Genomic DNA, 16,648 nt, shown 5'->3' on the forward strand with positions numbered 1-16,648 from the left:
TAAAACCGCTGTCACCTTATGAAGTCTGAACGCGCCCGCGTCCCCCTGGCAACGTATTAAAGCATCGAGGAGATATTTTCAGAAGTCACAGGTGACAGCCTGTTCTTATTCTGTCGAGCTCAGGGGCCGCGTAGAGATGCAAAAAACTATAAAGCAACGTCACAAATGACGAATTACACCATTATTCTTAAATGGCTGCCGTTTTCAGATATATGCAAAGCCATTTGGTACCTTAAATGTGAGTTATTATTCTTCAAAGCAAGCGATACTTAAATGATAAAGTGATAATCAATTCCTTTGACTATGATGCCTCGCTTTGGGCCTGGGGGAAAAACTACTGATCACTTCTATTGGTCTGCAAATGATGGTACTTACAGCATGACAAATGGTTGGCAGGAACACTGTGTGACTTCAGAAAGGTTTATAATGTCTGAAACAGGCTGCCATTCTGGCCTAGTCAGGCAACGGAGGAATGGGCCAATATTTCTGTGTGAAGTGGCATTTTAGCTGTATTTATCTGAGGAGCCCTACCAAAACCATAGGCACTAATAAAGAAGATGCTGTAATAGATTTTGACTGGGTCCAGTCGCTCTGGATGGGGAATGAACTGTCCTTTGCTGAATTATTGTGGCCAAATGCCATTTGTACAGCCTGAAAAGTGGGGGCATTTATCCTGAATGTCAGTGCCTGGCCATAGCTCATAGTCTTGAATGATATCTCCCAACGCACAGTTGCCCCAATACTCGCATTTCATGCTCAGTGCTGAGAGGCCAACTAATGGATAGCACTGTCTCAAGGCAGATAATTTAGAGCATCTTCTGTCAAATCTTTAAAACACATGGCTCTACACCAGCCAGCAGAGCAGAGTGCATCCACCCTCGCACCTCAATGCCATCTTTGGGTACTGAACCACAGAGATTCATAAGAAATGGCTTTTTAATTCTCAAAAGGAATATAAATGTACACTGTAAACCCAAATGTTGTCATTACTGGAAAAATCAAGTTGTCTTAATTAAACATTACAAGTTTTGGTCTCCTAACTAACATTTTTTATATGTTCCTTGAACATATAATATATATATATATATATATATATATATATATATATATATATATATATATATATATATATATATATATATATATATTTAAACCCCATTGACTTAAGGTTTTAACGTGTTAATAACTCAAACTATTGAGTACAAAATTGAGGCTATGGGGAATACCTGTGATGCCATGCATTTTAATTATTTAATTATGTTTCCCTGGCATTTAAATAGTTGTTTTTAAGAATTCATAGAGGTTTTAGCTCTTTTGTAGTATTATTTATGTTGTTTTGAAGCAAATAGTTGTTTCGTGTGATGTCACCATTAGGGTGATCTGTGTCCCCTTTGGTCAAGTTGGACCCTGTTAACACTATCTCAGTTTTTATTGTGCATATGCAACTGAAGACTTCAGTCTGAAATGCAGGTGTATATGCATGTCTGTGGAGAAATAAGTTTATTTAACGACTGACCTACTCAGGGGCATACTGAATGCTTCATGCTGCAACACCCCCAATGTTCAAGCCAAATCTACACCCTTGGACCTACTGTAGAATAATTTATAAACTTCTTTATTTAAGTGGCGTTATTGTATGAAAAAACTGAATAATTAAAAATTATTAAGTAGAAACAACAACATTTATATAGTAAATCTGAGTTAAGTCTACTTGCAGTTACCTTAAATAGTTCAGGTCATTCTACACTGAAAAAAACTAGTAAGATATTCTCGCAAGTTTTTGCACACAGTTTTTCTAAGTTAATTTTAATGCTATAAAATTAAGTAAAATATAGTGACATTTAAATGAACATTTTACATGAACATTTCATATTTTGAACTTTCCTTATAAACACATGTTTAATCATGTACCACATGACATACAGAAGCCTTCCTCAGGGAAGCTGATTGCATGCTATGTAGTCTATTACACAACATCACATTGCATAACTGGCAATAGAAATAAGATACAGAGTTGTGCACATGGACCTCAACACTTGGTGCACAAAACACAATGGCAGTGACAATCAACAGATATTTATTTATTTTTTATCATGAATGGTTAATTTTGAGTAGAAAATGAACTCCAAACTTCAAGAAACGAAAAGAAACAACAAAATTAACAATAAGAATGGTGTAAATACACTCGTAAACAGATAAACCATGCAAGCTCGTTAATTATTCAAGCCTGGTGCATGCTGGGAACACCAGCTTCGAAAAGTAAAATGTACTTATTTTACTTACCAGTCAAATTTACTCAAGTGAATAAAAAGTTTTTTGTTTTTTTTAAGATTGATACATGATGACGCATTGTAAAGATAACAAACAGTCATGAAAAACATTTACTTATAAGCTAGTGCATTAATTTTTACGTTTGAATGCAGAATTTACTTAAAATTTTCAAGATCACGCTTCAACTAAATTATTCAATGTAGAAAGTACTTAATCTTTTCTGCTGTATTTACTTCACCACAATATATATATATATATATATATATATATATATATATATATATATATATATATATATATATATATATCATTGTATTTGATCCCAAAGTTAGGTTTTACACAGGTTTAATACAGGTTTTAGAGATACCATTACTCAATTCAATTGATGGAACACGATTACTCAATTAATTGAGGAAAGCCAACTTATTTTGGTGTGCAGTGTAGATAATGCAGGTGTATCTATTGATTAAATGTAGATTTTTGATAGCCTTATGTCTTTTTTAGTCTTTTTTTGTTTTGTTTTGGTTTCTGTACACAAATGGTTGTGTATATGTTATTACCTAGTAATTACACATTTAAGATAGATGGCAGATTAAGTATGTTTATATTAACTCATTCCATCAACAATTTATGAAAGGTAGATTTTAATAAAATATATGACATAAAAATAACCGATAGGATGTAAAATGTAATGAAAATGTAAAAGTAAATCAAAAACCTTGGCTTTCTCTCAACTGATTATTGTGTGCGCACATGGTATTTATGCAAAATAAGGTAGCGCCCAGGCAGAGAGGACTAAAGAGACTATGAGAGCTACTGAGAGGACCAATCCAAAAGAGTATTGATTATTGATCAAAGCTGATCATGTAATAATGTCCAGTAGACTACATATCTCTTTTTCAAACTAATGACAGTACAGAGCAGGTAATCAGTAACATCTATTTCTGCACCTGAAAAGAAGTCTCCGACCCTGTTAATGTTTTTTGTTCTGGGTTTCAGTTACAACTCTTATATAAACTGTTTTCTAAAGCACCACATGATATTTTACCACAGGGCAAAGCCCCTCCTCCCAATGTTCAATGTAGCCCATTCTCTACAACCATCTTTAAACAAAGGTCCAACTTGCTTTCCGCATCACATTGGTTAGTATGTTGTATTTATACTCTACACAAGTTGAGGCTGTAACAAGGAAGTACTCCATTACCTCTGTATTCTGTTTCTGAATGAATAACCCATCTAGTATTATTCACTTTCCCTGAACACTGCTCTTATCCTGCACCCTACCCAGTAGGCCTCGTTAGTCACCATATGAGATGAGTGGCCAGGTCATAATGGGAGGGAGGAATGGCCCTCGACCTCCTTGACCTCTTATCGATCTATAGGCTGAGTGCAGCTGGGCCTTCCCGACCCAATGCATAGGGGGAGGAATTTAATCGCAACACACACTGTACCATGCCAACATGCAGTTGGGGAGATCATTAATAACCTGCCTTACCTGTACAACAATGACAAACTAAGCAGACTACAGAGCAGCAGGGAGATCAGGTTATTAACACAAAACACGGGGCTCCCTTGCGTAAAGGAGCAACAAAAGAGATGGATAAAGATCATTAATCTGTAGATAAACTAAATTCAATAAATCAATCAGTCTGTCTGTCTGTGATGTCAGTGCTAAGACAGTTTTGGAAGCTGATGAAGTGATGTAGCGATTATGAAGTTTGTTAAACAACCTCAACAGCAAACTCCAGGCTATGTCCACTGTTTACAGTTTGTTAGATAAACCTGTTTAGGCCTGAATCTCAAATATGTTAGCATTTAATGACTATGAACTATTTATTTTTTCTCGGTAATAAAACTGAGAAAAAGTTTTTCACTCTCATTTTCTGCTCCTCTCTATCAGTCTCTGTTAATTGCTTTTAATCCTTTTCTGTTGGTGGTGTCTTGTGAGGCTTATTTTCCACATATCATGCGGGGGCTGGCTCTTTTTTCTTTCACCAGGTCACATCACTTCTTACACTTTCACAACTCTGCCTCTTCTTTACATCTTCCTGCCATCACACACACACACACACACACACACACACACATATTTCCTCACCTTGCTCATCAGTCCAGTGAAGACTACAATAGTGAGCCGGTAGACCTGTAAAGAATTGGCTTTAAGGTTTTCTAAAAAAAAAAAATAATAATGTGTTGCTGGCCGCATGGGGGAAATAAGCCACTAATGTAAGCATGTAATAGTTTTCTATAAATAATCGAATGACAACATAGGCGCAATGGCATCTGGGGACTGTAAAAGAATATGTAACCAATTTTAGTGCTATTAAAGCGAAATAGAGAACAAAATATATAAGAGGTTGAGGGAAAGGTTTCATTTGGAGCCAGGGAATAAGGGCTTTATGGCAGCATAGGAAATAGTCAGGGCTATTAAACAGAAAAGAAAGAAGGATTTTAACATTAAACGAAAAGAAGCAAAGAGGCAGGGTAAAAAATGTGCTGTGCATAAAATCAATTGGTCGATAATTGTCTCACTTCTCATGTGTGCAGGTGGGTGGCCATACATCCTACATCCTAGGAGCACTGATTTGATTTGCACTTATGTGTTTACAAATAATCAATGCTTCATTTTGACTGGATAACAGAACAGGCGTTGTATAGTACACCTTCATTCGGAGAGAGAGAGAGAGAGAGAGAGAGAGAGAGAGAGAGAGAGAGAGAGAGAGAGAGAGAGAGAGAGAGAGAGAGAGAGCTTGAAATTGACATAAAACAGATAAACATTAGGCATTCAGTCATGGGATTTTTAAACTGTTTCATTGTTGTTTCTTTGTGTACATTTGTCTTTGTTTTAGAAATAAGATTCCCAGTTGCAAAGATTCATTATTGTTTTAGTCATTATTTTCATTATTGTTGTCGTCACCACCATCATTGTTATCATCATCATCATATATTATTTCCATTCTATGGCAAAATAACTAAAATAGTTATCCATTTCCGATTGACTGGGATCTGAATTTGCACACAGAATCTTACATATGATTTGTCATGTCTTTCAGAAAACAGTTAATTACATTCATCACTGCTGATGTGTATATGTGTGTGTGTGTGTGTGTGTGTGTTAGAAAGAATGTGTGTGTTAGAAAGAATGTGTTTATGGGCTTGTTTGCCATTGATTTGTGGTCTATGTGAGGCTAGACTGATATTTATGAGGAAAAAATGCCCCTCTGCCCCCAGGACTCTACAAATCAGATCTGAGATCCAATATGGGCGTCATGAAGAAAGGATGATGTGAGGCGAATAAAAAGAGTCTTATCTCAAATGGATTGTATGGTGACACTATCAAGGGCTTTTAATGTTTAATTCCAGATTCATTCTATTCACTGAATCCCATTTTTGATACAACATCATCTGAATGTCGATCATGAGTTTTTTTTTTCTTTCTCTCTTTCTTTCCTTTAAGCAATGAGAGCTCACTCTCATTGCTCTATTTTTTTTTTAGCTGTAGCAGTAGCTGCCTAATTGTGTAGGGAGATAGGAGATCTTTATTCTCTGTATTCATGCTGATAGCATCTTATTCACTCTCAGTGTTTTAGCTTCAGATTTTATCTTGACAGGCTGGCTGATGAACAGGAGTCATCCTACACCTGCACTGAGAAGCTGAACTGGTCTATAGTACACTTTTGTATATATTTTAAATGGGCTGCTGATGGGGTTAATATCTTGAAATCTGTGATTTAAATATCTGAGCATTTGTGGATTTGCGCTTGTAAAGCCACCCCAAAAACACAGTGATTCCTAAAATCAAACCATTTGTTTAGAGATTTGTTTTAAATAATGATTAAAGGAATAGTTCACCCAAAAATGAAAATTCTCTAATTATTTACTCACCCTCATGCCATCCCAGATGTATATGACTTTATTTCTTCTGCAGAACACAAACAAGATTTTTATAAAAAATATCTTAGCTCGGTTGGTCCATACAATGCAAGGTAAATGGGTGCCAAATTTTTAACACTCCAAAAAGCACATAAAGGGTGCATAAATGTAATCCAAATGACTACATATCTTCAGAAGTGATATGATAATTTTGGGTGAGAAACAGATAAATATTTATGTACATTTTTGCTAGAAATTCTTCTCCTTGCCCAGTAGGGGGTGCATGCATGAAGAATGTGAATAACCAAAAACACAAGAAGTAGAATGTGAAAGTTAATGTGGAAATTGACTGAACAGGGAGGAGAATTTAAAGTGAAAAAAGACTTAAATATTGATCTGTTTCTCACCCACACCTATCAAATCGCTTCTGAGTCTTATGGATTACTTTTATGTGGACCTATGTGATATTTCAAGCTTCACAATGTTGACGCCCATTCACTTGTATTGTATGGACCAAAAGAGCTAAGATATTCTTCTAAAAATCTTAATATGTGTTCTGCTGAAGAAAGAAAGTCATACACAACCTGGATGGCATGAGGGTGAGTAAATTATGAGATACTTTTCATTTTTGGGTGAACTATTCCTATAAAATGCATTTTTAAAGGATTACTCTGGGTTCAATACAAGTTAAGCTCCATCGACAGCATTTGTGGCATACTGTTGATTGTCACAAAAAATAATTTTGACTCTTCCGTTCTTCCAGTGAGGTGCTTACAATGGAAGTGAATGGGGCCAATTTTTAGAGGGTTTAAAGGCAGAAATGTGAAGCTGATAATTTTATAAAAGCACTTACATTAATTCCTCTGTTAAAACTCATGTACAGTTGGAGCTGTAAAGTTGTTTAAATTGTCGTTTTTACATAATTTTAGGGTTCAAGGGTTTGAGGAGGTTTATATCGTCATGGCAACGAAGATGTAAAATTACCTATAACTTTGCACAGAAAAGGTTTTTCACACTAAAATCTTATTGACATGCATATTGTTTATGTCTTGTCGCTATACTTTTGAAATAGTGAGTATTTTAACATTTACAGATTGGCCCCATTCACTTCAATTGTAAGTACCTCAGTGTATCACAGATTTCAAAATAAATAAATTTTTGTGGTAATCAACATTACGCCCCAAATGCTGTCAATTAAGCTAAACTTGTATTGAACCCGGAATATTCCTTTAGCAGCAAATAATAATAATAATATTAATTAAGTATTTATGTGAAAGATTGTGTCTGAGGACATTTTTATAATATTAAAATATCTATAATTGGCCTGTTTTAATTACTGTAATCTGTTTGTTTGATTAATCCACCCCATTACACCACGTCTCTCTGTTTTCTCTAGTCAGGAAAGGTTGGTTGCTATGGCCACATTTATGTGCGTTCATAAGTGGCCCTGAGTGACTGCTCACCATCTCGGCTCCAAACAACGAGCAATAATCAGCTCATTAAAGAGCATTGCCCTCCCTTTCTACCCCCACGCTCATCTAAATAACAAATAGCCTCTCTCTCTCTCTCTCTCTCTCTCTCTCTCTCTCTCTCTCTCTCTCCACTCTGCCTTTTTCCCCGTTCTGTCCTCCTCCTTTAAAGCCTCTCATGGAAATGTATTTATATCTATATATCTACAATCAGTGCTGTGAGTGGGGAAAGGAAGGGAGAGAAAAAGTGGGTTCTGTCAGAAGTGGTGGGGAAGAGTGTGAAAGTAGCCAATTTTCTTAATACATCCCCTGGGAGCAGATAAGTCTATCAATCTGTTAGATTGGAAAGCCATTAGGTGCCCTGGTTTATGCGTCTCAAGCTGTTAAAGCAGAGCAGATTGATTGTTGAGCCTTTGATGGGATATGCTGATCTAATCTCACTGTGCTTCAGTTTGCAATAAATTACACAATTCATTTCCCCCCATTTAGGGGAAGAAAATGACACCTCCAGGCACGCCTGGCCTCTCCGGGCGAAACAGCACACAGAAGCTTTATGGCGCCATTTAGCTAGCAAGCTTTCAGCCATCCAGGCCAACTGTCTCTCTCTCTCTCTCTCTCTCTCTCTCACTCTCTCTCTCTCTCTCTCTCTCTCTCTCTCTCTCTCTCTGCTCTCCTTCCCAAAAAATCGAAGCATAATCAAGGTGTATGTTTAGAAAATTTATTGTTATAATTTCCACCCATAATCTCCTCCATTTTCCTGCAGCCAGAATGACATAGATCATCATCTGAAAAAAAGAGGGAAAATGGATAGCAGTTTAAAATTTATCGGTCTTTGATTCTCAATTATAGGTGTTTATGACTTCATCTGTCTTCAGCCACCTCAACCTTTTCCATTATGGTGGAATATTATTTGTACGGAATCCATTAAATTCACAAGGCAGGACTCTAATGGCGGGGCTGCAGTGCTTTGGAGAGGGAAAAGTTTTTTTGAAAGGTTAGCTTTAGCAAAAGCGCTGCTGTTATGACACCAGAAATTGCTTTATTGATGGGCTTCCTCAGAGCTTGAGCATTTGGGCCATTTGTAACAGGGTCCATATCTCTATCTCCCCTTAGACACTGATGAGAATCCACTGGTGCCTCAACCCGATTACAGCACTGTAGTGACACATGGTCAGAACGTTTGGCCCAAGAATGCTCATACCTGCCTATTCTGCAGAAGGCAACACCTGTGTGCCTCTATGTGTATGTGCCTTTGTGGTGTGTGTGTGTTTGTGTGTGTGTGTGGGCAGGTTTAAGTGGTTTACGAGGACTTTTTTTTTAGGTTATAAACTGGTAATTACAAGGGTATTATGCTATAAATGTGGTTTATGAGGACATTTCTAGTGTCCCCATAATTCAAATCGCTTAAAAATCATACTAAACGATGTTTTATTGAAAATGTAAAAATGCAGAAAGTTTTTTGTGAGGGTTAGGTTTAGAGGTAGGGTTAGGGGATAGAATCTATAGATTGTACAGTATACAAATTATTATGTCTATGGAGAATCCTCATAATGATAGCTGCACCAACAGTGCTTCCATGGATTCAGCCATGTCAGAAAGAATGAATGGGGTATTTTTGTTCTCAGTTGGCACAAGCAAGACACAGATCATAGCATCAGATGTCGGACAGTGAGGGTCAGGGAACCTGATGAAACATCTCTCTGCCTGTAAGCAACATTTATGGTTCACAAAGCATTACACCAGATTGTATCAGGTTCTTCCAAACCTGTATGACTTTCTTTTTTCTGTGGAACACAAAAGATGTTAGGTGGAATGTTAACCTCAGTCATCAATCACATTCATCTTTTTTCCTAATTGCATCATTTTCCATGCATAAATGTTTTCTGTGGAAAGTTTTAAATGAATGATCTAAACTTAGAATGTCAACCTCAACCAGGAGTTATGAGCTAAGATGGACAACCATGGTCCTGATTGCCCACTGGTGATTCAGCTTTCACACCTGGACTGATGCGAGACCACTTGGCGAGAGCTTCTTCTCACCCTCAGTGACACTGAATTCTTCTTTTTTCTGCTACCCCCCATGAGCATATAAAAGCAGCTCGCTGATACTTGACTAATCACGCTGTAACTCAGAGCCTCTAACTATCCCTCAGCCAATCAATAGCTTCACCATCCCAATTAAGGTTGGCCAGGTCAGGGCCAGGCCACAGTCAGTCCTTTACAACTCAAATGCCATGTTTAAATCCATTGTGTGTATTACTGTGGGATGAGAAGCCTGACCTTCAAGCTTTTAATGCCTCGTTTCAATAGTGCCGGACATTAATGCACTGAGGGAGAGCATGCAGTGGTCAAGTCGGTAAAACAGACCAAGAGAGTTTAAATTGAAGGTTTAGTCTGAGTGCTAATCATGGACAATGTGCTTAGAAGATCTCTATCTATCTATCTATCTATCTATCTATCTATCTATCTATCTATCTATCTATCTGTCTGTCTGTCTGTCTGTCTGTCTGTCTATCTGTCTGTCTGTCTGTCTGTCTGTCTGTCTGTCTATCTGTCTGTCTGTCTGTCTGTCTGACTGTCATTTTAACATGTTTTACCAAACTGTAAAAGCTAGCCCTATAGCCTAATAAATCTGGAGTTTGTTTAAATGCTTTTTTGTTTTTAGCACCAGGCAGTAGAAAATTGTAGAACAATTAATAAACAGATTCAAATGCAACCGGTTCGAAAAATCACCATTTTTGTAAACTTCCTGTTTATAGCTGTTTTATTAAATCTGGTGACATTAGAAAACACATTGCATGCATCGTCCAACAGGCATGTAATCCACGAGTTAAAGGTTTAGAATAGCTCCTCGCCCATTTTTCACTGTGTGGTACTTTTCGATATTATACTCATGTATTTTATCACAATTTCAACCAGACGAGAGAAACTCACAAGATATCAAAACAAAAATCTATATATAATACGTGGGCAATTACAGCGCGAAGTTAGCGGCGTCGGGTCATTGTCAGCGCGGGGCGCGCTTTTCTCATCTTGCGGGGTCGTTAGACGATGATGGATGTAAACCTATAAAGTATCTAAACTGGACCTTTTAACAAACCATGAGCAATACTATCATTTCTTTAATAGAACCTGCTGACCGTGTCATTCCGTTGTGCCATTCGTCATTTTACCGGTGAAATAATCAATAACTCCACGCTCTGAAATAAGTAATCTAAAAGTCAGGGAACATTATATCATCCCACTGGCAGAGAGACACAAAGAACCGAGACGGAGAATAATATGAAACAGCTACACATGGCACAAGCCCCCAATAAAGGCATTCACTGAACACTAATTCTAATAGCGTATAGGTTTATTTATTTAACGTCCATAATTCCCGGATCAAACTCTTTGTGTGAACCATTTCTGCAGTGTAATTATTGATACTGTAAGACCTACATTTGACCCTCTAACTCGCACCGAGTAATGTTTTGTTAATAAAACATTTGCATTTTATGTTAATCAACGGCATTTGGAAAATTCCAGTAACTTAATTTAGGGATTTTACTTTAAAAGTCTGCTTTTTCATTCAAGAGAAAGATGTATAGGTTATTATACAGTTAAATTTGTATTAATTAAAATAAAATGAATAAACTGATTCAAACTTGCAATACATTAGTGTATATTACACTGACATCTCTTTACCTGAATATGATTATTGTCTTTTTAACTGTGTCTAACACCTGATGGCCATGGAACCAGATGCACAAACAATAAAATTAAACATGGTCAAATATATTTATATTTCTTGTATTGCTGCACTGTAAAAAATTGCCAGGATTTTACTAGATTTTACAGTAATTTCTTACAATAAAATACTGTTTTCAATATTTTACTGTAAAGTCAATGCAGGCTAGGTCATTTTCTGTTACAACACAACAAATTATTAAAAAAGTCGTTTGAAGTCACCATTATGGTGTTTAGTGCTCCTTATCTTATTTATTTCTAATTAAATTTCTCCTAGTTGGTGCAATTGTGGTTAAGAACAATCTATGGTACTGTAATGTATAGACAAAATAGTCAATTTAGTGGTTGACTTTATGTCGGCCCACGATGTATAAACTACAACATATGATGCATTTTAAAGTAATGAAATAGTATCAATTTAAATGAACAATGAGGAAGGGATGTTTGCAATGCTAGGCTATAATATGGTTGGTTTTATCGCTCATTAACTTTTTATCATGAGTTGTCAATCAGGCACGCAAGATATTAACACTCAGCATACAAATCTCAACAATGGAGACAATTAACAAACACTGTCTAAAAAATACAGATGTTCATTGTGATTCTAAAACACAGCATTGTTACATTACAGTAATTTACTGGTGCTGTTCACTGTGAAGTCACAGTATACAGTTGTCTTTTATCTGTAATAAATGGTAGAAATACTACTGTAAAATATACTGCGAAAGTCATGCAATTAGTAGCCAGGAATTTACTGTAAAGTTACCCTTTTTTTTTTTTTTTTTTTTTGACACAGTGTTACCCTTCATTTTGTGTGATAATTGCTTATTTCCAAAACTATTGCGTATGACTTACGTGCTGACAGAGGATGATATCTTCAACATTACCATGATATCATTGTGACCATTTCTGACACTAAGACTATAGTCCTTAACGAACCTGTTCCGCTATACCATTTACATTAAAAATCACACTGGCCTTCAGTAAGCTTTGTTCTGTTGTTTTGTGTCACCACGAAACTTGACATATTTGGACTGCCTGCTAGATTGTAAAATAGCTAATAATAATAATAATAATAATAATAATAATAATAATAATCATTTAATTACAATCAGATGTGACTGCAGTACTGATTATACTATACTGGTTATACTAGAAACATTAATAATAATAATAATAAGAAGAAGAAGAAGAAGAAGTTATTTTATAAAAATGTAGCTTGGGCTGGCTTGGATTGCAGTCTGCTTGAAAGTCTGCAGTAATACTTTTTGACCCATAGAGGACGCTCTCACCTCGTTTGCTCTCACCTCGTTCTCACCATATTGACTTGTAGCTTCCAATTCACTCTTGTTAAGCATGTGATAAATCTGATGATCACCATGATCGCAATACTCAACACAAACGTTTTTGATAAAAGCTGTACATAATTGACAACTGAAGGTAGGTTAACTACTAATAGGTCAAGCACACGTGTCCACAGTTTTCCCAGAAAGTATTTTTTATTTTTCTTGAAGTGACAATTGTTCCTACAGCTTTTGAGCCACTGAAACTCACAACATTACCTATTGGTCTATTTTTTTATTTTATTATTATTATTATTTGTAATTTATTTTATATTTGATGATTGTGTTTAAATTAAAGTTTACCGAAATCCTTTAAAAAATATATTATTTGGGCAGTGAGTAAAATGCAATGAAACATAACGTAATACCAAACGTTCTTAATGACTGCAATAAAAAATGAAATATTTGGATTTATGTTTTTATCTATAGGACGAAGAAAGAAAGAAAGAAAGAAAGATAGATAGATAGATAGATAGATAGATAGATAGATAGATAGATAGATAGATAGATAGATAGATAGAAATAAAGAAGAGAGAATATTACGCATGGTTTTAGTACTGTTGGTTTTATATCTGTAGACTTTAAGTACTGCACTCGCAATGTGTTTTGCCTTTTAAAAAAGACATGAAATAGTATTTATGTGTTTTATAATGTCATATAAAAGCAGGTCCAAGAGGGCTTAATTTTTTTTTTTTTTTTGAGTTTATGGAGTTTTTAGTTTAACACAAATGGTCGCATGATTTACGATTTATGCTTCATTCACTGAAAGATTATGCGATAAAAGATCAATTTTGCTTGTAACATTTTTATGTATTTATTTATTCTTATTCTTATTATTTATATTTATTAATGCAATTCTATCTCCCTGGCCCTAACCGCAATTTACGTATGTCTTAATGTGTTATATGCCAAAATATGGAAATATTCAAAAACGTCAACCTTTGACTTTGCAGTGCTCTTGGCCTAAACCAAACCACCTTTTCTCTATTGCCTTCATCGGAGCAACGCTTGAACTAAATCCGTGTTCCTTTGTGTTAATGGTCCGTCCTCATTTGCCACCTAATTGGACTATATAAGACCAATAACAGTGGAGAATTCTCATCCCAGCAGCCAACGCAAAGCGTCAGGGAGGCCCCTCCTCTCTCCAGACTCTCCACTTCCCATCTCTCCCTTCATCCCATTTGCTATTGTACGTGCCCAATCGCCGTATACTTTCTGCATTTAACTCGGGTGACATTTTTATTTCATCATTAGCATCTGGCGCCAGACGGACGCGGTGAGCATCATTTTCACCAAGGATCTCTCGGAAGATGATCAGCAAGATTAATATTGTTTATTTCGCCCCGTATTATTGTCTTGCCTTTTAACGTCAGTGCTGACTGCGTAAAAAACAGCGTTTAAGTTTCCACTACTGGAACAGTTTACCAAGGACCTTCAACCTGTTAACAGATTAAAAAAAAAAAAAAAAAAAAAAAAAGTTTTTTTTTTCTTTTTTTTAACAATTTTACACGGTGGTCAAAAATATTAGAACCCCGAATTTCAAGTCAACATGCCCGAAACAACCCAGGATACGTGTGCTTCAGCGAAAGACTCTCCATTTTTCATTAAAAATCTTCTAAATTCTGACAGTAAGCCATCAAAGCCCAAGCCTATTTTGGCATCAACTAAAGCAGGACTTGATGGCAGCTTCTCGCTCTCTCAGGTTGGGGAATTAAACTTTCCTCGCTTCGAGTTGCCGACCCAGCGCTTTGCTTTACCGGCTTATCTTGAGCGCGCCTCTGCATGGTGGTACCCGTACACACTCAGTGCATCTGCGCATCTCCACAGAACAGAAGGTAAGGTTTGATCTCTCCAAATTGTTCTTTAACACCCCTTCGTATTAGATAGAGTGTGTGTCGATTTGAACTCATTGTAAGTAAGGATAGCGTGATTCTGCTTGCAGGAGTTGCTCACGCATGTAATGCCAAGAACAGTTTCTACCTTTGCATTAGCCTTTCCCCAAAGAATATTGATATTTTTAAACGAAATAAACAGGCAACAGTGTGCATAAGCTGTCTTTGTTCTTTGAATATAAAAGTGAGTGTGTTTTCAAGTTAAGAAAACATTGAGTTTTGGACAGCGAACTGAGTTTGCGTCTGACTAACGCGACCTGTGAAACTTGATATGAATGTGTTTTTGAAAGTAAACGGATGCTAATTTGAGCTCTCTTATTCTAGCAGCACAGAAAGCGAGGGTATCGTCTCCGACCACAGGCACCGACCGAGATTCACCTGAGCTCGTGTTCAAATCCGACCCGGACGCCAAAGACGATGACGACGATAACAAAAGTGGAGACGAGATTGTCCTCGAGGAGAGCGACACCGAAGAGTCTAAAAAAGAAGGCAGCGTGGACGACTGGAAGAAGAGTGACGACTGCGCGGACAAGAAACCTTGCCGGAAGAAGAAAACGCGCACGGTGTTCTCGCGGAGTCAGGTGTTTCAGCTGGAGTCCACCTTCGACATGAAACGCTACCTCAGCAGCTCGGAGCGCGCGGGCCTGGCTGCCTCGCTTCACCTCACAGAGACCCAAGTGAAAATCTGGTTTCAGAACCGCAGAAACAAGTGGAAACGTCAGCTGGCAGCTGAGCTTGAGGCGGCCAATTTGAGCCACGCGGCTGCGCAAAGGATTGTGAGAGTACCCATCCTGTATCACGAGAACTCGGCCTCTGAAAGCTCCAACACTCCGGGCAACGTGCCCGTAAGCCAGCCGCTGCTCACTTTCCCTCATCCGGTTTACTACTCTCATCCCATCGTCACCTCAGTGCCTCTCCTCAGACCGGTGTGAGAGAACGAGAGATGTCTTTTTCTATGTAACTAATGCCGTTTTACAAAGACTTGAAAGAGAGAGAGAGAGAGAAAAGGGGAAATGAAACCAAGAGACAAAGCTATTTTTGTTTAGAAAATCATTTAAAGAAGAAAAGACGGACTATCATGCATTTGAGCCCTACATTTTTTTGTTTTGTTTTTAAACTTATAAAAATACACATTAACTACACATAAATAAGGATTGTTTAGAGGCCTACATTTCTAATGTTGATGTTGGTGATGAATTACAATGACTTCGTTAATTTACTGTCGTCATTATTATTATTATTATTATTATTATTATTATTTTATTATTATTATTATGCCTACTACTGATTTAAAAAAAAAAATTGTCTATGAATATCATTGACAAATCAACTTGTTGACAGGTCAAAGTAAAGTGTTTTTATACACATGGTTTAGTTTCTTTTTAGCACTGAAAAATATCACACAGCCCTGACTACTGATGTGCAATACTACTGTGTATGAATTGTATATTTAGGCAACAGATTCATTTTTAAAACTCTTATTTCGGATCCTATTTTTCCCTAACCAACCCGCTATTAAGTTGAGAAGGTAAACCGCTGAAAACGATTTTGTGTCCTTGGTCCCGCGCGCTCAATGGACAATCATAGACTATAGCTTTTGATTTGACAGGAATTACAGTTGGACTAAAGACACACACACACACACACACACACACACACACACAGAAATAAAACTTTTACTTTTTATCTATATTATTTACACATGTACAGATATAACGAACCGAATGAGGAAATGTGTCATTTGTACAGTAATAACTGCCTTTTTTTTTTTTACACTGTATTGCTGAATTCTGTTGTGAAATAAACGGAGACTATAAAAGTCATATCTTGAGTAACTAACCTGACGCTGTTGCACGACCGCCGTGTTCAGGCGAATAACTGGGGGCCACTTTGATGACTCAAAATTTAGTAGTCATTCAAAATAAATATGGACATGCTGCATGACTGATACACTCGAGAGTTGTGACAGACAGAATATGATGATGACTGAATAAAATAGGAATGGGTTAAGGAATCATCGTGGTTTACAAAACTGACCCAAGTTTAGCCTACACATTTCCCGTACAATAAC

General features: G+C 36.8%; 1 protein-coding gene across 2 annotated transcripts; it reads left to right on the forward strand.

The window, feature by feature from the left end:
• The first annotated feature begins 13,926 nt into the window (after window positions 1-13,926).
• Window positions 13,927-16,381, forward strand: LOC127455061 (homeobox protein HMX3). Of its 2 annotated transcripts, none has more exons than XM_051722623.1 (2): window positions 13,927-14,520; window positions 14,902-16,381. In XM_051722623.1, the coding sequence occupies exons 1-2, from the start codon at window positions 14,235-14,237 to the stop codon at window positions 15,507-15,509; spliced, it is 894 nt and encodes a 297-aa protein (XP_051578583.1). In that variant the 5' UTR covers window positions 13,927-14,234; the 3' UTR covers window positions 15,510-16,381. The 2 variants fall into 2 exon arrangements, with proteins under 2 accessions (XP_051578583.1, XP_051578584.1); XM_051722624.1 differs by having other exon boundaries at window positions 14,905-16,381.
• Window positions 16,382-16,648: the final 267 nt, after the last annotated feature.

The sequence above is a fragment of the Myxocyprinus asiaticus genome, chromosome 17 (assembly GCF_019703515.2).
Source record: "Myxocyprinus asiaticus isolate MX2 ecotype Aquarium Trade chromosome 17, UBuf_Myxa_2, whole genome shotgun sequence".
NCBI classification, from domain to species: domain Eukaryota; kingdom Metazoa; phylum Chordata; class Actinopteri; order Cypriniformes; family Catostomidae; genus Myxocyprinus; species Myxocyprinus asiaticus.